This window comes from Anabrus simplex, chromosome 1 (genome assembly GCF_040414725.1).
Source record: "Anabrus simplex isolate iqAnaSimp1 chromosome 1, ASM4041472v1, whole genome shotgun sequence".
Lineage (NCBI taxonomy): Eukaryota > Metazoa > Arthropoda > Insecta > Orthoptera > Tettigoniidae > Anabrus > Anabrus simplex.
This window is the reverse complement of record NC_090265.1, coordinates 284305708-284330195: the sequence shown is the minus strand read 5'-3', so window position 1 is coordinate 284330195 and position 24488 is coordinate 284305708. Positions and strand designations below refer to the sequence as shown.

Genomic DNA, 24488 nt, shown 5'->3' with positions numbered 1-24488 from the left:
AGTCTGACGTAAAGCAACTTCTTATTTAAAAAAAAAAGTAAAAACAACACCCTACTTATGGTGTCTTAGAGGACTCTGGTAAGATATACAGGATGATGATGCATTCCTTGTTCTAGATTTTACAGAAGTCCATGATCTTACTGTGACAAACACTTTTTCCAAGATTGGTCCAAGGTATCTAACCACCTTCTCCAGCGGTGGAGATGCAACTTGGATTGATTTCTGGAATGTTGTGATGGTGGGATGTGAGGTTTGCAACTGATACTAGAATCATTCCATGTGACTGCATTAGTCCTCTACACTACTTGCCTGTACCAGATATTTGGACGTTTGAGGCGAACAAAATCAGAACCCCAAAGATCAGTTCAAATGGTGGGGAAATGAATGCTCAAGAGAATGAAATAGAAACAGTCCTGGTTATCATCAGTCAACCTTAGTCAGACAAGGGATAAAATGTTTGAATAATAAGGTGAAACATGTACACATGGTTGCTGGAAAGATCTTGGGGAAAACGAAACATTTTGTGGTAGTATTGATAAGGGACATGGTGGTGGGATAGAGAAATGCAGTGTTCATCTAAGGAGAAGAAGTTGATATAGAAGACTTGATGGCATACACAACTTGATGCAGATTGTTGCCATTGATGATTTTGCGGCCCGTACTTATAGACATGATATAGGCTGTTGGGCTTATGCCGTGTCAAGAAAATAAGGAGAAATTCATTACTTTTCGTAGAGAACTTTGCTCTGCGTCATCAGAAGAAAACCTCAACTGTCCACGAGAAAGGCTGCTAAAACAATGAAGTTTGAATTTTGACGTTACCTAACAGAAGTGGAAATGGTACGTTCATTCATCACCAGATGGCTCCCTGGACGTGGTACAGCGCTAAGCGTTCGAAGTGGAAGCTGACGGAACCATCAGAATCAGTCAGAGTCCGATCTTCAACATTTCTGCCTTAATGCCATTTTGACCTGGTGCATTTTTTATCTTTGAGTTCCTTGATTATCTACTTGATCTCATCAAGGTTTGGTGTTTTGGAATTTGGATTATTGTTGATTTGTTTCTGGGAATCTGGTCTTTCCAGAGGTTCTTCATACTTTAGCCAGGCTTTAAAACAGTCTGCCAAGAGCTGGCATTTTTCTTTATTGTTAGAAACTGTACTTCTATTTGTTCGGTTGAAGCAAAGACTTGGTGATTGATATCTCTGTAGCTCCTCTGTAGTTGTTTGGGTCCATTTGTTTATCTTTCCTATGGAGTGGGTGTATGAGTGCACATTTCCAGTCATTTGGATTCTTTCCAGTTTTCCATATGTCTTCAATGAGGCAGCGGATTCCTCCTGCGGAGTTCTGTAAAACTCTGTGGTGTTCTTTCTAAACTCTTCTTCCACCTTTTTCTCCTTATTTCTGTCATATTTTCTCTTCTTGGCTCTTATGATCTTAGCTGTTTCCTTCCTTTCATTCTTGAAGTCTTCGCATTTTTCTTGATTGATAAATTTCATTTTTGTTCCTTTGATTGAGAGAGTGAACATAACCTCTAGAGGACTATCTCACCATTAATGAAGATATTGTTTTGAGATTTTATGCTACCTCTTAATTTCAGGTTGTTGTTATTGTTATTGTTATTATTATTATTATTATTATTATTATTATTATTATTATTATTTTGCTTAATTACTTGGAAACGTGTTAAAAGTTACGTTATCAAGACTGTAGGCCTATAGAATAGTAAAGAATAATACCAAGTTATAAGATAAATTAACGTGTTGCACTACCACCATTTATTTTAAGTTTGGTTTGTACTAATTATGTAAGGTTATTCAATCAATCATTTGTCGGATTACATCGGAGATATCCAGTTAACGATCTTCGACCGAGTGAAGAAGAGGAGCTGAGACACACCTTAAAGGACTTTCCGGAAGTCATCACCAATAAAATAGGATAGACTACCAAGGTAACACACATCTTTGAATGCAGCACCTCCTCACCCATCAAGCAACGTCCGTATCCAATCGATCTGGATAAGCGCAACTTCGTCATTTAGAAGATTCAAGAGATGGAAGAGCAGACATCCTGTTTGGTTTCACCTATCGTCCTGCTGAAGAAGAGGAATGGGCAGTATCGACTGCATGTGGACTGCCGCAGATTGAACGAGAAGGCTGTTAGTGATGCCTATACCCCTAGCCTGACCTAAAAGACTTGCTGAAAGAAGTGGGTCTAAGGTTTTCAGCACGCTGGATCTCACTCCAGATACTGGCAAGTGGAGGTTTAGGAAAGTTCTAGACCACTGACTGTCTTCACGACACCGAGAGGATTGTACCAGTTTGCAGTAATGCCTTTTGGATTGAAAATGCTCCTGCCACCTTCGTGCGACTGATGGATAAGGTATTATCAGGATATGCTGGAGATTTTAGCGAAGTGTATCTCGACATTTTAAATCACAGCAAGAATTTTCAAGAACACCTGTAAATCTGAGGAAAGTACTGGAACGACTGAAGGTTCATGGACCGACTTGCCAACTGGAGAAGTGCCACTTCGCCCAGTCCCACGTAGAATATCTTGGCCATGTTCTAACATCTGAACACTTAGAAAGGCAACCGGAGAAGAATCAAGCTATCGAAGAAGCTGAACACCCGTGGACCAAGCGACAAGTATGTCAGTTCCTTGGCTTGTTTTGATAGTATAGCAGCTTCGTGCCACCCTTTGAAGAGAAGGCAATACCACTCACCGCTCTAATCCATAACAACTGCCCATTCCGATGGACCAGCAAGGTAGAGGCAGCATTCCAAGACATTAAGGCTGCGATATGCAATGCTTCCGGTCTAGCCCATCCCGAGCCTCAACGGAAGATGTGCCTGCAGACGGACGCCAGCGACTCCGGCTTAGGAGCAGTGTTATTCCAGGAGAGGAGTGATGGCGGAAGGGACGTCATCGAGTATGCCAGCAGAAAGCTGTTGCCCACTGAACAACGTTACTGCACTGCCGAGAAGGAAGCCTTAGCCGTGGTGTGGGCCATGGGCAAATTCGGAGGCTACATGGAGGGAAGGAAGTTCCAGCTCTACACCGATAACGCCGCTCTCAAATGGTTGAACTCAGTCTCTGGCTCAAAATCTAAATTGATGCGATGGGCTCTGTTAATCGCAGAATTTGATTTTGATGTGTGTCACGTCCCACAACTGACGAACATAGGAGCAGACAGGTTATCTAGGCAGCCGGCAATGGGACCTGAAGCTAGGAGCACCATTGTCGACAGGGAGTTCTCACGAAAACACCAGAGTGAGCCTAAGGAACCTGTCTTTATGATCATCAAGAAGGAACTTGATCTAGGAGTAATCAAACAATGGCAAGAACAAGACAAGCCCTGTATGACCATGCTGCAGTGGATTAGGAGGCAGAACACCAATAGTCGACTCGTCCCGAAGGAATTCAAGATGTGCTACAAGAACTTCTGGGTTGACGGAGGACTCTTGATGTACAGATCTCACACCTCTGACATGCCTGCAGTAGTGTTGATCCGCAGACAGCACATGACGGACATCCTCGAGAAGTTCCACGACATCACTGATGCCGGACATCCAGGAGGCGAAGAGACGTATCAGTCTATCAGAAGAAGATTCTTCTGGGTCAGCATGCGGAAAGATATCTTGGACTACGTGAAGGGGTGCTGCATTTGTGCCTGCACCAAGGCCAGCAACAGGAAGGCAGAACCCAGTCAGCGAGGAGAACGGCCGCAACGCCCTTGGGAGGTCATAGCCCTGGACTTGATGATCGTATTGTTTGAGTGGGTATGTATGTCATGAAACATTTACTGTATATAGACATTTATATGAGTTCAGTTAATCTAAGAACCTGTATATAATTCATTATTACCTGTATATATGGTTTGTAATCCGTTACAGTATTGTGAAAGACACTGTAACATCGCGAATGGTACTAGGTAGACGAGAACTATTGGGAATATTCTGTACATTATATCCATGTATTAAGCACTCTAGAATTTACGAGACGGTATTTTGTAACATATCTTTCTAGAAGCCTGGCCAGGCACATATATAAGGGGGTGGTCTTGATGGTAGAGATGAGTTACTGTTTAGATGGAGTTATTGTTTAACAGGAGTTGTACTTGTGACCACGTGTTGTGTTTGTACTGACATGCTTTGGCCGTCAGCAGTCAACTGTTTCAAGGTTGTAATCTCCATGGGTTCTGTGATAGGCAGTTGTTAAAATGATAGTTTGTTGATGTATTCAGTGTGAGGTGTTTTGTTTGCGACGGCAGTGATTTAGGTTATGTGCGTGTTTAAGGGATAACTTGTTTGTAATTGTAAATAAATAAGTGTACCAACTGACAGCATTTGTGTGCATCTTTGTGGATACATCAACGTACCTTGGAGTAGATCGTTTAGTGGTATTGCCTTCTTTTCAAAGTGTGGCATGAAGCTGCTATGCCATCCTGACAAGCCAAGGAACTGACGTACTTGTCGCTTGGTCCGCAGGCGTTCAGCTTCCTCGATAGGTCGATTCTTCTCCGGTTGCCTTTCTAAACCTTCAGATGTTAGGGCATGGCCAAGATATTCTAGCAGGACGGGGCGAAGTGGCACTTCTCCAGTTGGCAAGTTAGTCCATTAATCTTCAGTCTTTCCAACACTTTCTTCAGATGCACAAGGTGTTCTTGAAAATTCTTGCTGTGGATTAAGATGCCATTGAGATACACTTGGCAGAAATCTCCAACATTTCCTGACAGTCACATGAAGGTTGCAGGAGCATTCTTCAGTCTAAACGTCATTACTGTAAACTGGTATCAATCCTCTCTGTGTCATGGCGGTGGTCAGTGGCCTAGAACTTTCCTCGACCTCCACTTGCCAATATCCAAAGTTGAGATCCAGTGTGCTGAGAATCTTAGATCCACTTACTTGTTTCAGTGAGTCTTTCAGGTTAAGCATGGGGTAGGTGTCACTAAGGGTCTTCTTGTTGAACTTGTGGAAGTCCACACACAGTCGGTATTCCCCGTTCTTCTTCGATAGGACGACAGGCAAGGCCCAACAGGATGTAGAGAGTGCGATGAGACCATGCCCATGAATCTTCCAAATGCTGAAGTTGCGCTTATCTGGGTTGATTAGATATGGGCGTTGCTTGATAGGTGAGGCAGTTCTGCATTCATTGGTATGCTTTACAGTGGTAGTCCATCCTATTTTATTGGTGATGACCTCTGGAAAGTCCTGTAAAGCGTGTCTTAGCTCCTTTTCTTCACTTGGTTGAAGATGCGTCAACTGGATGTCTGCGTCGACTTCCACGTCCTTGCAAGTCCGTAGATTTCCATCATGCCAGACGACCCTCAGACATCTACCTTTTCGCAGAAAGACTTCATGAACTGCATAATCTAAGATCACTGTGTATTACACCTAATGTGATGTGAGGTATTAGGTTCTGAATTACTATAACGTTAATTACAATAAAGGAGGTCCATGCATTTAGTGTTTAGATTAGTCTGTCCTTGGATGGAATAGGTTACCCTGTCTGCTGCTCCCACTACCCTTCTGAAATTTTGGGACTTCATAGGCAGTAGTAATCAGGCAACATTCCTATTCACGAATGAGTGGCTTGCTTGGTTGTCAAATATGGCTGAAAAATTCTCGTTGCCTATCCTCAAGATGATAGTTGTGTGAGGTTGGTCTGTTCTGCTCAAAATCTGACCAATCCCTTTCCTACTTGTCTAGGGCTACTTGTCTGTCATTTCTTGAGGCAACTTCTTTTTCCTGGTCCCATCCCCCCTTAATCCAGAATGGGTCAGACTTAGTTTCTCTGACGCTAGAGTGGGGCATTTGTTCTTCAGGTGTCCCGCTCTCCCACACTTGTAGTATTTCCTAACCAAGCTGGTCTCTTCTGTGGCTTTTCTCTTGTGTTTTTCTTCCAACAGGGTGATGATTCTACGCAGATCATTAAAGGATCTCGCTTGTGATACTGTCACTAGGGGTTTAATCTTATCGTGGAGTAGCTCTACGATATGTAAACAGACTTTCAAGCCACCATAGCTCAATTGGTAGAGCAACCGACGCGAAATCGGGAGGTTGTAGGTTCGGATCCCACTGGTGTCTGGCTGGCCATTTTTGTTCTGTACTTAACATCTCTTCAACACGTACTACATGTACGAAACATGACCTAATACGTTGAAAGTCTGTTTCGATTACAATGTGGTCGTGAAAATTCAGTATTCATCTACGATGTCTGGTAAGATCTCGCTCTCGTTTTCTTCAGGGTGCAGCTGCTTGAAGAGCTGGTACTTCTGGAGGACGAACATGCTAGCTCTCATGCTGGTGGGTTATGCATCAGTCAGTAGCTTCTTTTTCACAGAGTTCTTCACCCCTTTGGAATTAAACCTAGCAAGGAATTCCTTCTTGAAGTCAGTCCAGTTTAAATTTAATCCCTTCAAGTTATTCCACTAAATAGCGGCTTGTCGCTTTAACTTCGGTGTGACGAGTTGAATAAAGATGTCTTCCGGCAGATTAGTCCTTCGTAGTAGACTGACCGGTCCCTCGATGAAGCTAGTCGGGTTCTCTTCCATTCGTCAATGGAATTCCGGAAGGCTTTCTGTAATCACCTTCAGGTCTAGGTATTCTGTATTGATTGTTAGGTTTGAGCGGGTTGAAGGTGTGATTAATAGGTCCTGTTCGAGGATGCTCTCTCTCATATTCTGCACATCTCCCTGGATGGTTGAAATCCGGTTTTCTAATTTTACTTCAATGGCAGAAATACAGCTCCCAAAATTTTCCTTAATGGTAGAAATTCTCCCCTCAAACTGTTGTTTGATATCGGAAACCTGGATTTCCACCTCCTCCTTGAAGTTCGAGATGTCACATTCCGGCTGGCTTACCCTACTATCGATCTGCTCAATCTGTCCCAGTTTTGACCTGATGTCCGATATCTGCTGTGTTAATTGATTGGTGACATCACTAATTTGGGATGAAATTTTATCATCTGTGGTTGAAATTTTCGATTGTAGGCACTGTTCTACTTTGTAAATGTTCGTGTACACTTGAGATATTGGTCAAGTTAAAACTGTATTAGGTTGAGAAATTTTGTCTGAAATTTATCATTCTGTTCTGTTAAGTTGGAATTGACTGCAGAATCAGCGTCTGTTATTTAGTCATTTACATTTGAAATTTGTTTTTTTAAGGTGGAATTAACTCATGAATCAACATCTGAGATTTTTTTGTCATTTACTTTCGAAATTTGTTCTGTTATGGTGGAATTAACTTGTGAATTAATGTCTGAGATCTTGTCATTGAGTGCCTGTCATCATGCTCATTAAGTTGAAACAAATTTTGGTTATATTTACCTCTTCTTCCGATGACAAGTCCTGTGTTTCATCCACCTCAATAAAAACCTTTTTGGGATCTTTGCCGTTTTCTTCATGAGGTTTTCTCGTAGCTATGTCTTGAATGATTTCTTATAGGCGCTGTCAGAAGATATCTCTTTGCGAGATTGTCTGTAAGCTGTTTTACGGACATATTTTACAGTATTACTTACATTTTGTTCTGATTTCTACTTATTCACTACCGAAAATTATTCTCAAGTCCTGTTATGGTCGCCACTGTTGTAACCTCAAAGGCGCACACACGAGATGCTGTCACTTGTGTACACTATTTTATTTACAAATTATATACACATTATACACACATATTAATGAACCGCCATCTTGACGAATATTTGACTTCTACAGTAGCATGTCAACCGATTACCAACACAACAGAATCACAACATGAGTTCACGAATTTCACTAGTGACTCTCGCTATCAACTCAACTCTAACTCCCAAGGCCGCCTCTTTATATACATTGCCCAGTCAGGCTTCTAGAAAAGTATGACACAACATGTTTTCTCATAATTTGTAGTCTCCAGTAATCTATTTACAATGAATGGAATTTTCTATACAACTGTAATGACATGATGCATTGTTCTGGACTATTACTGTGTGTTGCACAACATTACACTGGATTTCTACATCATATTTACAGGTAATAATAAATTATATACTATTAATTATGTGTTCTTACATTAAATAAACTCATATTAATATACATACAGCAGACGTGTCATGACATAACCTTACATGTTTTGTTATGACCACAATTTATACCAAATAAAGTCCGTTCATAACTACGCAAATAATAATAATAATAATAATAATAATAATAATAATAATAATAATAATAATCAAGCTCAATATTTTCATTATTTACCCATGGGTTAGAGAATTGTTTCCAAGTTATACTAGTTCATCACACTTGCATCAGACTCTTAAACTTGGAGGTTATCTATTTACTAGGTCAGAACTTGGGAGAAAGTTGTTTCCACTTAAGAAAAAAAGAAATAAGTTTCCTACTTGAGAGAATGTTACTCATGATGCTTCTGTGAGAACCACAGCATTGGGATTTGTATGCAAACTTACAGCTTTTATTGCTGCTTTTGCAATCGGTGCTGACATTGTGTTTGATGTGGACCGAAGTCCACACATCTGTTTTCAGAAAGCAGGTGATAAATTTGACAATGTTTCTGACACATTACTATAGAATACGACTGCAGCACCAGTGCAGCTCTTGTCCTGAATGTATTATGAGGGAATCGGAACTGAAGGAAACATCTGTTCTTTTGCTGGATTCATGGTTTGGTCAAACAGACATTTATCAAAGAAAGTCTTTGGATACTGGAGTGTAACTTAGTACACAAAAATCATAACCACCTAAACCCAGCCTTGTCCACCTGTTGACGTCTGTTTCTTTTACCAGTACAAACTATTTGTGCGACTCGTGGAAGAGTACATGTGTCATGATGAGGAGAATGTTGTCAACCGGCATGTCAGGATCTTCATTTTCAAGTTGCGTTCTTTTACTAGGTACAATCAACTGCACCACATCACCAGACTATGCTTCACTGCGTTTGGAAAGTGGATGCGAGTCACAGGATACACAATTTCTGTTCCCTAATGTCTTCTTTGTTCTTGACACATGCAGCACTCCTGACTGTGATTCCAGTGCCATGATTATTTGCTTGTGGTGTGAGATGCAACTTTGTTTGTCGCGCTGCCTTTTCACATCACATTACTGTGATGTAGAATGAGGTGTGTAAATGACATTTGAAATTCAAGATGATGTATGTAATCTCAGCATTTACTGTACTGGCCTATTTCACAGGCGCAGTATATTTGATATGTTATGACTGGAGACATTACATTTTTTCAGACTACTTTCATAAGCCTTGTTTTATGGCTTGCAGATGATAGCAAAATGCTGCACTATACACTAGTTACTTTGGTCTCTTGCTTGTTCACCCAGAAAGGTTCATGATGATTGTTGTTGAGAGGTCCAAAAGCTTCCGTTAAGTGATTTGAATCCTTGATATAATGCAACAAGAATGATAAACTGGGATGGAAATATGTGAAGATTAGAAAGTGATGATGGTGATTTTTGTTTTAAGGGGCAGAGAATGAGGGCAATGTTCCTGCTAGCAGAAGAAAAGCCCAACTTTGTCCTGTATACATCACTGGCCATTACAATTGCTACACCAAGAAGGATGTGAGCCATCATAACCAGATTTATTGACAGAATACCCATCATACATAGGTGCAGTTCCGTGCGGCATACAGAACATGGGAAAATCGGTCAATACCACGGGTGGTGATAACCACTGCCACATGATGTGGCATCGAGTGGAAGAGTGTTTGAATGTCCGTTTGCATTATCTCCACCCATGTTCCTTCCATTGTGGCTGCAGATGCCTTGTGGCAGGCCAGTCGTTTGACCACGGACCACACGTTTACAGTGTGTGAGAGATCCAATGAACAAACAGGCCAAGGAAACAGTATGACGTGGTTATCCAAGAATTGTCGGATGATCTGCACCACTTCGTCCTGGTGGTACAGGGCCCCAGGCTGTGCCTGAAGATAGCAGACAACAATAGGCTCAAACACCTCCGCAGTGTTACGGTTGTTGGTTATTGTACCAGCGATGCGGGCTGGGTGTCAGCGGGACTGGAAGCCACTGGCACCTGATACCGTTACTCTGGTTGCTGGGCTGGTATGATGGTGCACAGTGCAGGACTTGGCCAGCATGTGCCACAGTGCAGCCATTCGCAGATGTGGCCATTGTGGTGCTGCAAGCAGAAGCAGGATTCATTGGAGAAGATGATGTCATCACTCTAGACTTAACATTCTGCACACCATTACAGTCGCAGTAATGCACGCTTGGACAAGTTTTCTTGCTGCTGCAGACAGCGATGAAATATGTGTGTGTGGACACAGATTGATGTGCCACATACACGAATTCTGAACTAGTATGTTTGATCTGTTGTATGGTCCATAATCACTCTACATATCAGATATAATTTCTCGTGTTTGTGGGTGCAGTAGATCCGTTAGCTTTGTGCATGTCGTTCAGTCCATTCCTCTTCAACCCACTGATCTCATATCTGCATAACTACAGTTGCATTTCTGCCAACGTGGGGACCAAGTTTACGGTAGGAGAATCATAGTCCCAGTAGACTACGATTGCACCATGCTCAAAGCCAGAAACCTGTTCATATAACTACGTTCCTTGATGCTGCATGGTGATTCCATCTGTGCTCGTGACTGACAGGGAAACACAATGCCACTACCTTTCAGTGACTATCTGACCTTATTGCCATTGGTGCACCTGCTGCGACACTTGCTTGAAAAACGAATCATGTCATTGCCCTACCCTGCTATATGCATTCCTGCAATGCGGGGTCCATCAAGTGCGTTGTCTTGAGTGTTCCAGTTTTAATGACCAGAAATGTACAATGCTTTTAGTTACAAACCAGCATTGTAAGTGTTGAATAACAATGTAGGTAGAAACCTGGTTATCTAAGCAGGACATCACTCACATAAAGCAAGGGGTAGACCATTGAAGACAGACTGGCAAATATTTGTTTTCAAATTGGGTGATTGATGATGGAATACGTCATATGAAGAAGTCTTAGATTAGAGCCTTTTTCCCAAAAGGTTGTCTCTAGTCAGCATTACAAAAACATGGGACTTTTGTGTAACTGGAGTTCCTGTATGTAGTGGTGGTGTAATTATTATGTTAAACTAGTTGTAAGTTGCTGTAATACTTAATGTAAAACTAGTTATAAGTTACCGTAATACTTAATGTGAAACTAGTTGTAAATTACCTTAATACTTAATGCACTACAAATTGTACACGTTCTGTGACAGGTGGAAATAGCTATTGTTAATTAAAGGAGCTTAATTTTAATAGTTATGGAACATTCATCCTGCTTTGATGTAATGTTTTTCTTACATTGTCTTCTTTTATTATGAACATTTTAAGGTTATAATTTGTGTTAGTAGATATTTTGAAGTTATAATTTGTAAGAAATGTTGTTGCAGTATATAAGCTGGTAGTATTCATTGGTGACCAATTGTAATTTGACAAGTGATAACCTGCCAGGAGTCTAACCTCCATTAAATCTCCCAATACCAGGGAGAGCTTTTGGATGAAATAATGAATATGGCCCACAATACCAACTTGGGGTTGTGTTTTGAATACCGTCAGTATGCAATAGAATAATGACGTATGGTTGAGGTAACTGTTTAAAATTATGTTAGTCTTGTGGCACAGTCAGACAACTTGAAAAGGTTTGGAGTTGGTAAGTTACTCATCCTGTATCTTCTGGTATATTCTATGTAGAGAAATTAATCAAGGTATAATCAAGGGGTTATTGTAATTTTGACAGTGCTAATTGTTGTCTTAAGGACAAAACAGTGTTAGATTATAGCCCTGAGGGATCTATCATGCAGTGAAAAATATGGAGATAGGTTAGGAAATTTGGTAATATTAGATTGGAACATGTAAGGGGTCTCTCATATAAACCCAGACTGAACGCACGGTGTTTGCACTCTGTGCTACGACAACTGCAGTATGGGAGGCGTGCGCATAGTTCTTGACGTTGCAAGCAGCCTGCATGTGTTTGACCTGGCAAGCATGAATCGCCAGTCTGGATCTCGGCTGTTAACATGGTGATGCAGTTATCATTGCAACACCATATTTCCATATGTAAAAGTTCTGGTTTCATCTTAATGGTTGGGTGAACAGTCATAACTCTCACTATTGGTGTGCAGGAAATCCTAATGGTGTTTATGAAGTCCCTCATTATAATAGGAAGATTGGTGTTTGGTTGTGCTGGTAGTCCAAGACGAATAATTGGGTCCTCTTTTTTTTTTTTTTTTCTCGAGACAACAGTAAATGCAGAGAGGTACCAAGAGGACATTTTGACGCTGTTCTTCCACCAGTTAATGGAAGAAGAAAAATTGTTTGGGTGGTTTCAACAAAATCCAGCCCCTGCTCATACAGCAGAAGATTCCCCTCTTTACAATCTCAAAAGTGTTAGCAGACAGAGTGATCAGTGCGGGTCTACTTCCCCCTCGTTCTTTAGATCTAACAGTGTGTAATTTTTACTTGTGGGGTAAACTGAAAGAAAAAGTGCATCGAACAAATCCTCACACATTAGAGGAATTGAAATAAAACATTACAGTGGCAGAACTCACTCGCGTCAGCCAGAATGTGGTTACAAGATACAGTGCCTGTATAACCCAGGACGGATCACACTTCCAGCATCTTTTATAAGGTGAGGTTTGATATAAGATTGTATACACGCTTAAAGCAGGATGGCCACGTGCGGCGTAAGTTCAGCTGAGGCAGCTGCCGTAGCGCAGAGTACAAATACTGTGCGTTTGATCTGAGTTTATATGAGATACCCTGTATAATTGTTTCTGAGCCTGGTGTTCTGTGGTATGTTACTTTTTAGGATTAATTTATTTCCTTATTTCAAGGCCTGATTACTAAGAAAGTTGCTGGCAGCTAAAATTCGCAGTAGACCAGTGGGTTAATTCTGACATAGTAGATATGTATTAACTACAAGTGCATCATTTCACTTTTGTGTTTGGATGATGTATACATATCCCAAAATACAGTTGATTAAAGGGGAAGGTTTGTACTCTTGGGACTTATCATAATTTTAATCATGTTGCAGATGTTGATCGAGTACTGTGATGGTGGAGCTGTTGATTCCATTATGGTGGAGTTGGAAAAACCGTTAACAGAACTACAGATAGCCTATGTGTGCCAGCAGATGTGTCAGGGCTTGGAATTCCTTCATAAAAGTAAAATAATACATAGAGATTTAAAAGCTGGCAATGTTCTTCTCACCATGGGTGGTGGAGTAAAATTAGGTAAGTTCATTTGAAGATACATATTTTATCCTGATATTTATTTGCTTTTGCTCTTCCATAATGCAAACTCAGGGTTAAAAGACTTGCATTTTTACGTTCCTTTAAAAAAAAAGTCTTAGCTATGGTAATATCAATGAAATTGTTGAATTTTATCTAATTTGTTGAGTGCATGCCATGATTCATGGTATGGGTTACTGTAGACACGTGTTGGTTCTTTTACCATGGGCAACAGCTGAGTGGCCTAATATGTGGTCCTGAGAGTTGGGATACCGGTTGCTACGGAATGGGAATGGGCATCTCGAACATATTCTGAGTCTTGGCCTTCCTTGTTTGCTGTAGGCTAGGACTATACAATCGACCGGTGGTCCCTAACCCGTTAGAGGAGAGATCCTCACTTTTTTATCTGTAAGTAGGGTAGCATCCTGCTTCATGAATTTACCAAGAAAACATTTTAAGCAAGCCTCGGACCTATGGGAGTAACGGAGTCCCACTCCCATTTGACAGGCGAGGGACTCCTGGGAAACAACCTGGCGAACGAAATGGAATTCGATGGGGAGCTATCAATATTAATGGGGCTTATGGAAGAAAGAAAGTAGAACTGGCTGAGTCAGCAAAGAGGATGCATCTGGATGTGCTAGAAGTAAATACTATTCGGGTAAGGGGAGATAAAGAGAAAGAGATAAGAGTTTATATAGTGTACTTGATGGGTGTTGAAAAAGGAAGGGCAGAGTGTGGAGTAGGGCTGTTCATCAGGAATACTATTGCATGCAACATAGTTTCTGTTAGGCACGCAAATGAGCGAATGATGTGGGTAGATTTGGTAGTTTGAGGAATTAGGATGAGAATTGTCTCAGTGTATTCACCATGTGAGGGTGCAGATGAGGATAAAGTTGACAAGTTTTATGAAGCATTGGATGACTTCATGGTCAAGGTCAACAGCACGGATAGGATAGTGCTAATGGATGATTCAATGCGAGAGTTGGAAGTAGAACTGAAGGATATGAAAGGGTAGTTGGTAAATGTGGGGAAGATACGGAAGCTAATAGGAATGGGAAGAGTTTGCTGGACTTCTGTGCTAGTATGGGTTTAGCTGTTACGAATACATTCTTCAAGCATAAGGCTATTCTCCGTTACACATGGGAGGGTAGGGGTATCAGATCCATAATAGACTATATCTTAACCGACTTCGAATTCAGGAAATCTGTTAGGAATGTATGGGTTTTCCGGTTTTTTTTTTTATGATACCGACCGCTATCTTATCTGTAGTGAACCAGGTATCTCTAGGCCTAGGATAAAGTGAAATCTGTCTGCAAGCAGATAAGGGTAGAAAATCTCCAGGATGAGGAAATTAGCCAGAAGTACATGGATATGATTAGTGAGAAGTTCTGAATAGTGGACAGTAAGCAGGTTCAGGATTTAGAAAGAGAATGGGTGGCATACAGGGATTCTGTAGTAGAAACAGCAAGGGAATGCCTGGGAACAACTGTGTGTAAAAAAGGCGAACATCTTGGTGGAATGATGAAGTGAGAGCAGCTTGTAAAAAAAAAAAAAAAAAAAAAAAAAAAAAAGTCTTATCAGAATTGGCTCCAAACAAGGGCTGATCCAGGCAGGGAATTATATGTAGCTGAAAGAAACAGAAAAAAACAAATAGTTGTTTGATCCAAAAAGAAGTCGTGGGAAGAGTTTGGTAATAACCTGGAAAGGCTAGGTGAAGCAGCAGGGAAACCTTTCTGGACAGTAATAAAGAATCATAGGAAGGGAGGGAAAAGGGAAATGAATAGTGTTTTGGGTAGTTCAGGTGAACTCATAATAGATCCCAGGCAATCGCTGGACAGCCTGAGGGAATATTTTGAAAATCTTCTCAACGTAAAAGGAAATATTCCTGCTGGTCTCGCAAACAATCGAGCTCATGGGGAGGAGGAAAATTATGTTGGTGAAGTGGAAAAGGTGGTAAATAAACTCCATTGTCATAAAGCAGCAGGAATAGATGAAATTAGACCTGAAATGGTGAAGTATAGTGGGAAGGCATGGATAAAATGTCTTCATAGAGTAATAAAATGAGCATGGAGTGTTGGTAAGGTACCTTCAGATTGGACAAAAGCAGTAATTGCAGCTATGCATAAGCAAGGGAACAGGAAGGATTGCAACAAGTATCGAGGTATCTCATTGATTAGTATACCAGGCAAAGTATTCACTGGCATCTTACAAGGGAGGGTGTGAACAGTCGTTGAGAGGAAGTTGGATGAAAACCAGTGTGGTTTCAGACCACAGAGGGGCTGTCAGGATCAGATTTTCAGTATGCGCCAGGTAATTGAAAAATGCTACGAGAGGAATAGGCAGTTGTGTTTATGTTTCGTAGATCTAGAGAAAGCATATGACAGGGTACCGAGGGAAAAGATATACTGGGGGACTATGGAATTAAAAGTAGATTATTAAAATCATTCAAAGGCATTTATGTTGACAATAGGGCTTTAGTGAGAATTGATGGTAGAATGAGTTGCTGGTTCAGGGTACTTACAAGGCTGTAATCTTTCACCTTTCTTGTTCCTAGTTTACATGGGTCATCTGCCGAAAGGTATAAAATGGCAGGTAGGGGTTCAGTTAGGTGTAAATGTAGTCAGCCTATGCTGACGACTTGGTCTTAATGGCAGTGTGCTGAAAGCCTTCAGTCTAACATATTGCAACTTGAAAGTAGGTGCAATGGGTATGGTATGAAAATTAGCCGTTCGAAGACTAAATTGATACCAGTATAGTTGGTCTGTTATTGGACATTATTGGACTAAATTGATGCCAGTAGGTAAGAAATTCAACTGAATGAATGTCATATTGGTGATACAAAGCTGGAACAGGTACATAATTTCAAGTATTTAGGATGTGTGTTCTCCCAGGATGGTAATATAATAAGTGAGATTGAATCAAGGTGCAGTAAAGCTAATGCAGTGAGCTCGCAGTTGTGATCAACACTATTCGTATTATAAGGTATAAATTTCATTTTTGTTCCATATTGAAGTGCAATTATAAGATCAAATTAACAAGAAGATCCACCTTTTCAATACAATATATGAAGTAAATGATATTACATAAGTCCATGGTCTAGTTTCAGCCACTTAGTGGCCATCTTCATCCAAATAAATTTAACAGATCATTTGATAACTAAAACATATGTATAACAGACAAGGACAGTGTTGCAGGAATAATTGAGGGGTTGCCGGCAAGAACCCCACCAGTCAGAAAATCACAATTATGGGAAAATGAGAAAAATCGCATATCTTTGTCCCATAAATAGCTAATTTTTTTGGGTTTTGTGTAAATACTCGGTAGGCATCAGGGATGTTATCAGAACTCATTGAGTGATACCAAATTATATTCTCTGGGCGTGAAGAAGGAAAATGGATTGGACTAGTGGGGTTTTTGCAGAATTCAATACAACACCACTGCGCCGTTCCCGCGTCCAGGTCTAGTCACATGAGATCCAGGCTAGCTCAAATATATCTTAATTTCTCGTTTCTCAAAATTTATGGGCTATGGGTTCCGCATTCGAGAAAAGATCACCGGCTTATGCTTGCTAGAAAGACCTAATCTACGTAGTGGACGTCTCCTACCCATAATTTGATTAGTTTCCACATTTGGTCATGAAAATATAAAATAATCATCACTTACATCTAATGCTTATTCTAAGAAGTCATTGAAAGAGTGCTTAGGTTTTACAATACAATATTTATGTGAAAATGAAAATAAAACTTCAGGAGAATAATTAAATGTTGAATTCTTCTTCGAGAAAGTAGATAAGAAATAACTGACTTGACGTCATATAAATTAAACCAAAAAAAAAAAAAAACATATAATATCTCGGAAACGTCTTGGAAATATTAGATTGAAAATATTAGATGCATCTAATTGAATGAAGGGAAATATATCAGATTACATTATTTACAACGTAGTCGATTGAGAGGCATCAAATGCACCGGACGCAGATTTTTACGACTGAATTACAAACAATAATTAGAATCACATCTTTCATCTTATTAACTCTTGTGCGAAATGTTCCAACAATCTATCTCACCTTCATCAAACACTTGCTAATTCCTTCACAGTGCAACGATTTTGCTTGATTGTAACTGTTCGTGTTCAATTACAGACAACCTGTTATTCATGAGAAAATGTTTTCAGAAACCATAAAAATATTCAACATGTATTATACTGCTTGATTGTAACTGTTCATGTTCAATTACGGACAACCGGTTATTCATGAGAAAATGTTTTCAGAAACCATAAAAATATTCAACATGTATTACACTTTTCTAACATTCTTTCAAGATTCTTAGCGCTTTCTTCTTGTACAGAAAGATAATCCATTTAATGAATATTGAATTTTCATGACCACTTTGTAATTGAAACCGACTTTCAACGTATTAGGTCCTGTTACGTACATTTAGTACGTGTTGAAGAGATGTTAAGTACAGAACAAAAATGGCCAACCAGACACCAGTGGGATCCGAACCCACAACCTCCCGATTTTGCGTCGGTTGCTCTACCAATTGAGCTATGGTGGCCTAGGCCATCTTTGTTCTGCTGGAAAGGATCTAAGCTACAGGTCTGGTACTACTACCATCACACTGTAGAGTGCGTTTAAGTCGCCCGTTGAGGGCCAAGTCAATGAATATTGAATTTTCACGACCACATTGTAATCGAAACCGACTTTCAACCTATTAAGTTGTGTTACGTACATTTAGTACGTGTTTAAGAGATGTTAAATACAGAACAAAATGGCCAACCAGACACCAGTGGGATCCGAACCAACAACCTCCCGATTTTGCGTCGGTTGCTCTACCAATTGAGCTATGGTGGCCTAGGCCATCTTTGTTCTGCTGGAAAGGATCTAAGCTACAGGTCTGGTACTACTACCATCACACTGTAGAGTGCGTTTAAGTCGCCCTTTGAGGGCCAAGTCAATGAATATTGAATTTTCATGACCACATTGTAATCGAGACCGACTTTCAACCTATTGAAAGTATAGATAAGAAAAGTGTTTTTCCACCAATCAATACACAATTTATTTTAAATAGATTAAACTAGTACCGGTTTTGGCTCTTTAACGGCCATCATCAGCTAGTACATGATTTGTTTCCAGCCATTAGACAATTCACAAGTTGTTATTGTATTAGACATCCGGATGTCTAATGGGGGATGGAAATGTATACAGTAGCATGTAATTAAAATATCAGTAGTCAAGGTAAAAAGTTACAATAAGTTAGAACATGAGTATGTAGGACATATTAAAACATATGGGTCATAATATAAAACACTTAAAAAGTTTTAACACATTAAAATTTGGTAAGTATAGGTAGATACTTGTTAAAAATTTTTAGTTCATGTTACATAGGTTCCATTCTTCTATCTTCTGTGTAGTTCCTTTGCTTTTATGTTATGTTGATTTTAGCTGTGTATGGTAATCTTCGAGAAAGTTCTGAAGCTGGTATGCGTCATATTGATATGGACCTTTATCATGAAGAAATTTTTTATATTGTGTTATATATTCCAACTTGTGATGTACTCTGGTAAGTTTTAATATAGTAAACAGCAGGTCTTGACTTTGAATTAGAAGTAGTTGGTGGCAACACCTCTCTCGTCTACGTTTGTGGTTGTAGTCTGTAAAGATAAGGTAATATAAGTATACCGGTGGTGTGTGTATGAAGGAATGCCTGGTGTGTGTATGGAAAGAGTACTTACTTTAGTTGTTGTGGAAGTCTTGTGCCGATGTGTTTGAAGGCTTGTTGTGTTCTACTGCGAGTGCGTCTGGGGCTCATATTAGCTGTGGAGGGGGATGTAGGTGGAGGGGAAGAAGGAGTGGCCGTTGGGGAAGTAGGGGCGGGGTCGGGCTTGTGATTCGTTGGTTTGTTGGAGCGTGTGTTTACTATTTTGAGGTAATCATTCTTTAATGCCGGAATGGCTTTATCAAAAATGATGCTGGTTTTTTCAGTAATATCATTAATGTTATGATTGGGGTTAGCGTATTGGTCTAAAGAAATGTAGAAATCTTCGGTAATGTTTAGACCAATACGCTAACCCCAATCATAACATTAATGATATTACTGAAAAAACCAGCATCATTTTTGACAAAGCCATTCCGGCATTAAAGAATGATTACCTCAAAATAGTAAACACACGCTCCAACAAACCAACGAATCACAAGCCCGACCCCGCCCCTACTTTCCCAACGGCCACTCCTTCTTCCCCTCCATCTACATCCCCCTCCACAGCTAATATGAGCCCCAGACGCACTCGCAGTAGAGCACAACAAGCCTTCAAACACATCGGCACAAGACTTCCACAACAACTAAAGTAAGTACTCTTTCCATACACACACCAGGCATTCCTTCATACACACACCACCGGTATGCTTATATTACTTTATCTTTACAGACTACAACCACAGACGTAGACGAGAGAGGTGTTGCCACCAACTACTTCTAATTCAAAGTCAAGACCTGCTGTTTACTATATTAAAACTTACCAGAGTACATCACAAGTTGGAATATATAACACAATATAAAAAATTTCTTCATGATAAAGGTCCATATCAATATGACGCATACCAGCTTCAGAACTTTCTCGAAGATTACCATACACAGCTAAAATCAACATAACATAAAAGCAAAGGAACTACACAGAAGATAGAAGAATGGAACCTATGTAACATGAACTAAAAATTTTTAACAAGTGTCTTCTTCTTCTTCTTCTTCTTCTTTTATGACCACATGGGATCACTTTAGTCAGTCCGTCGTTCAGGTCTCTTTGAAGGGATTGTTCGGGCTTTGCGGTCCTCCCAGTACTTCTTCAGACGCTCTGATCTTTGTGCCCTTTCCTCAGTTGAAAATGTGCGTGTTGTTGGTTTGTTTTGTGTAAGGGTAAAGCGGAGGTTTGTATTCTTGAGTTTTGTATTCAATTTTATCTTATTTTTGGTGTCTTCTGTTGTAAGGCCTATTTCCTTCAGATCCTCTCTTACTTCTCTGATCCATTTACATCCTGTTGTGGTATTTTTTGAGACGAGATTGTGTTGTACTAGTTGTTTCAGAAGTCTCGAGTCCTGCATCCTCATGATATGTCCAAAGAATCCCAGTCTCCTCTTACGCATAGTATCTGTAATGGGTTCTAGCTCTTTGTACACGACTTTGTTAGGTATTAACCGCCACTGTCCATCTTTCTGATATTTTTTGTTGATACAGGTTCTTCCAATCCTCCTTTCAATTTTCTGAAGTCTGTCAGTCTTCGATTGTTTATTCAGGTAAAAGAGTGTTTCTGCTGCATATGTAGCTTCCGGTTTTATAATTGTGTTGTAGTGTTTTATTTTTGTATTTATTGATAGACATTTCTTTTTGTAGATATCCCATGTTAATTTTTGTGCTTTAGCTAATCTATTTGTTCTTACTTGGATTGAGATTTTTTCATTTAAGTTATGTGTTATTACTTCTCCAAGATATTTAAACTGAGTTACTATTTTGATTTTATTACCATTTATGGTGACTTCTTTTAGTTGTGTTGGTTTTTGGGGCATAATTTCTGTTTTTTCAAATGATATTTTGAGGCCAATTTTATTTGCAATGTTTTGAAGTACTTACCAAATTTTAATGTGTTAAAACTTTTTAAGTGTTTTATATTATGACCCATATGTTTTAATATGTCCTACATACTCATGTTCTAACTTATTGTAACTTTTTACCTTGACTACTGATATTTTAATTACATGCTACTGTATACATTTCCATCCCCCATTAGACATCCGGATGTCTAATACAATAACTTGTGAATTGTCTAATGGCTGGAAACAAATCATGTACTAGCTGATGATGGCCGTTAAAGAGCCGAAACCGGTACTAGTTTAATCTTTTTAAAATAAATTGTGTATTGATTGGTGGAAAAACGCTTTTCTTATCTATACTTTGAATCTGTCAATACGGAAAATGAAATTTATAAATAATAATAATTTCAACCTATTAGGTCGTGTTACGTACGTTTAGTACGTGTTGAAGAGATGTTAAGTACAGAACAAAATTAGCCAACCAGACACTAGTGGGATCCGAACCCACAACCTCCCGATTTCGCGTCGGTTGCTCTACCAATTGAGCTATGGTGGCCTAGGCCATCTTTGTTCTGCTGGAAATGATCTAAGCTACAGGTCTGGTACTACTACCATCACACTGTAGAGTGCGTTTAAGTCGCCCGTTGAGGGCCAAGTCAATGAGTATTGAATTTTCACGACCACATTGTAATCGAAATCGGGAGGTTGTGGGTTTGGATCCCACTGGTGTCTGGTTGGCCATTTTTGTTCTGTACTTAACGTCTCTTCAACACGTACTAAATGTACGTAACAGGACCTAATAGGTTGAAAGTCGGTTTCGATAATCCATTTAGTTATTATATTCTTCAGAAAAATATGATCAAATATAATGCCTAAAAATTACTCATTGTTCTCTTATTTGTAAGTCTTAATTAATTTAAGTGCTTATCTATGTCATAATATGGTACTGTTATCTATATCTGACAGTCATTCAACCAGATCATGCTGTTTTCAGGTGATCTAGCTTGTACGAAGATTCTATCGATTATTAACAATCTTCAATTATGAAGAAAAATTACCCGTGATATTGGGTAATACAGAAAAATAAGCTTCCTAGCTTTGCTAACCTGAGTAAGAATTCTTGTGGTTAGAAGAAACACATGAAAATAGGCTATTTCTATGTTATCCCTCTTATTAGGAATTATTCGATGATCTACCAACTGAATATCAACATAAGAACGTTACTGAGATCGTATTCTACGCTATATGTGGCTTTTTCAAGTATCAACGGTCGATTGAAAACAAATTGTAATCATCCATCATCTTAAAAATACGCGAATTGAAATAATATCATCGGTAAAATAAACTAAAACTTCACTTGTGATGAAACAATAATTATCACCAACATTATTCATCATAATCTCATACCATTGAAACCATCACTTCACATTATTCATCTCATATAACCTTCTTCTTCTTCTTCTTCTTCGTTTTGCCTCATGACTGAGGCGTCGTGACTATCATAATATTCAGCCCTCTAGCCGATGAACCATACTCCGCCATTCTTCCCTATCTAAAGCTTTCAGTGTGGTTACTCTGAGAGAACACTGTAGGGGGCCGTTCACCATGTCAATCCATCGCGTTGGTATTCGTCCTCGTTGTCTGGTTCCCTGGACTTTGCCCTCAACAATCAGCTTTTGTAGACTACCATCTCGGCGCATTATATGTCCAAAGTAACGTACAATTCGTTGAGACCTTACACGATAGACGAACTTTTATCTGAAGTTGGTTCAGGATTGATGTGTTCGTGCGATGAGCTGTCCAAGGAATCCTTAACATTTTCCTCCAGCACCACATTTCAAAGCTTTCTATCCGTTCACGTTCACGTTTGAGGATGGTCCACGTCTCTGCGCCATACAAGAAGACTGAGAAGACTAGAGATTCAACGAGCTTCTTTTTTGTCTTAATGGTGATGTTATCTTTCCAGATCTTCCGCAGATGGATCATTGCTACCTTTGCTATTTCAATTCAGCGCTTTATTTCATCTTTGGAACCACCAGAATTGGATAGTAAGGAGCCTAGGTATACATACTGATGTACAACTTCACACCCTCCAATCTGTTTGATATGTGGACTGTTGTTGTTCTTACGATCAACAATCATGACTTTGGTTTTCTGTCGATTTAGGCGTAATCCAATTTCTAGGCTTGCTTCCTCTACTCTCTTGATCAGCTCTGTCAACTCCTCTTCAGATGATGCTATCAAGGTGGTGTCATCAGCAAATCTCAGGTTGTTGATCTTGCATCCCCCAATGGAAAACCCTTTGTCCCAGCCTTTTAATGCAGTTCTCATTGCATATTCACCATAGATATTGAAAAGTAACGGTGACAGGATACATCCCTGGCGAACTCCAGCCCTTGTACGAAACTGCTGAGACTATTTGTTTTGAATCTTCACAGTGGCTGTATTTTCCTTATACAAGGACTTGAGGAGATCAATTAAATGGAGTGGCAAACCCATGTCATCCAAAAATTTCCAAAGATGGTTCCATTTGACAATATCAAAGGCCTTTTGGCAGTCAATAAAGCACAGATATACCGGAACATTGAATTCTCTAGCCTTTTCTATGATTTGTCTTAGGCTTAAGATTTGTTCTCGAGTACCTTTTCCTTTCATAAATCCAGTCTGGACTTCAGGAATTTGATACTCTAGAAATGCCCGGAGTCTCTTGTGCAGGATATGAAGCATAACTTTACTGGCATGTGAAATCAAAGCAATTAAGCGATAATTTTCACATTTTTTCCTCGATCCTTTCTTGTGGATTGGGACAAAGATTGACTGTACCCATTCCTCGGGTCATCTTCTAGAATTCCATATTGCTTGGCAGATTTTCAACAGCATTTCAATTCCAGCACCGTCTGTAGCTTTCAAGACTTCTGCACTTATTCCATCAGGTCCACACGCTTTTCCAGTTCTCAGCATTTTCAAAGCCATTTCTACTTCATCTCGGAGGATGTCAGGTTCACGATCTGATTGCTTGTCTATCTTCACTTGGTCTTGTGCATTACATTGTTCACTGTATAGATCCTGGCAGTATAATCTCCATGTTTCCAGAACATTCTCTATATCCACAACATCATCCCCCTTTGAGTTCTGTATATTCCAGGAATATGGCTTGAATTCTCGAGTGATTATTCTAATTTTGTCAGAAAGATCCTTGCTGTGGTTTTGATTTGCATGGTTTTCAATCTCAAAACAAATGTTACTAAGGAAATTATTCTTATCTCTTCTACAAGAAGACTGAATCCTTCTATCAAGATCAGACATTTGCTCTCTTTTTTCTTTAGTGTTAATGCCAGATTTTTTAAGGCACCTTCTTTCTTCTACAAGCTGAAGGCTCAAGTCAGAGATCCACTGTTGCCTTCTAGTATTTGGTACTCGAGATTCATTCAAAGAGGACTCTATCCAGTTTTTTGTCACATTCCACAGCCCTTCTGCAGTTGTTATTGGATCCTGTAATATGGAGGCTCTTCGCGCCAATGATTCCTTCAAAGACGACATATTAACTACTTGTGGTATCCTGTGTGATCTTTTAACTGGTGTTTGAAGTTTTATTCTTATTTCTGTTCTAAGAAGCTGATGATCACTGCCACATACTGCACCTGGACAAGTTTTGGTGTCCATTACAGAAG

At 39.7% G+C, this 24488-nt stretch overlaps 1 protein-coding gene and 1 non-coding gene across 2 annotated transcripts in view; one reads left to right on the top strand and one right to left on the bottom strand.

Moving 5' to 3' along the window:
• Slik (Sterile20-like kinase) overlaps positions 1-24488 on the top strand; it is a 733683-nt gene that overhangs the window by 120568 nt on the left and 588627 nt on the right. Inside the window, exon 4 of the mRNA XM_067159768.2 lies at positions 13040-13238. Coding sequence (XP_067015869.2) covers positions 13040-13238 — 199 coding nt within the window. The remainder of the gene's footprint in view (positions 1-13039; positions 13239-24488) is intronic.
• On the bottom strand, positions 17719-17792 carry TRNAL-CAA (transfer RNA leucine (anticodon CAA)). Its single transcript has one exon. It is a non-coding gene; the product is annotated as a tRNA-Leu (tRNA).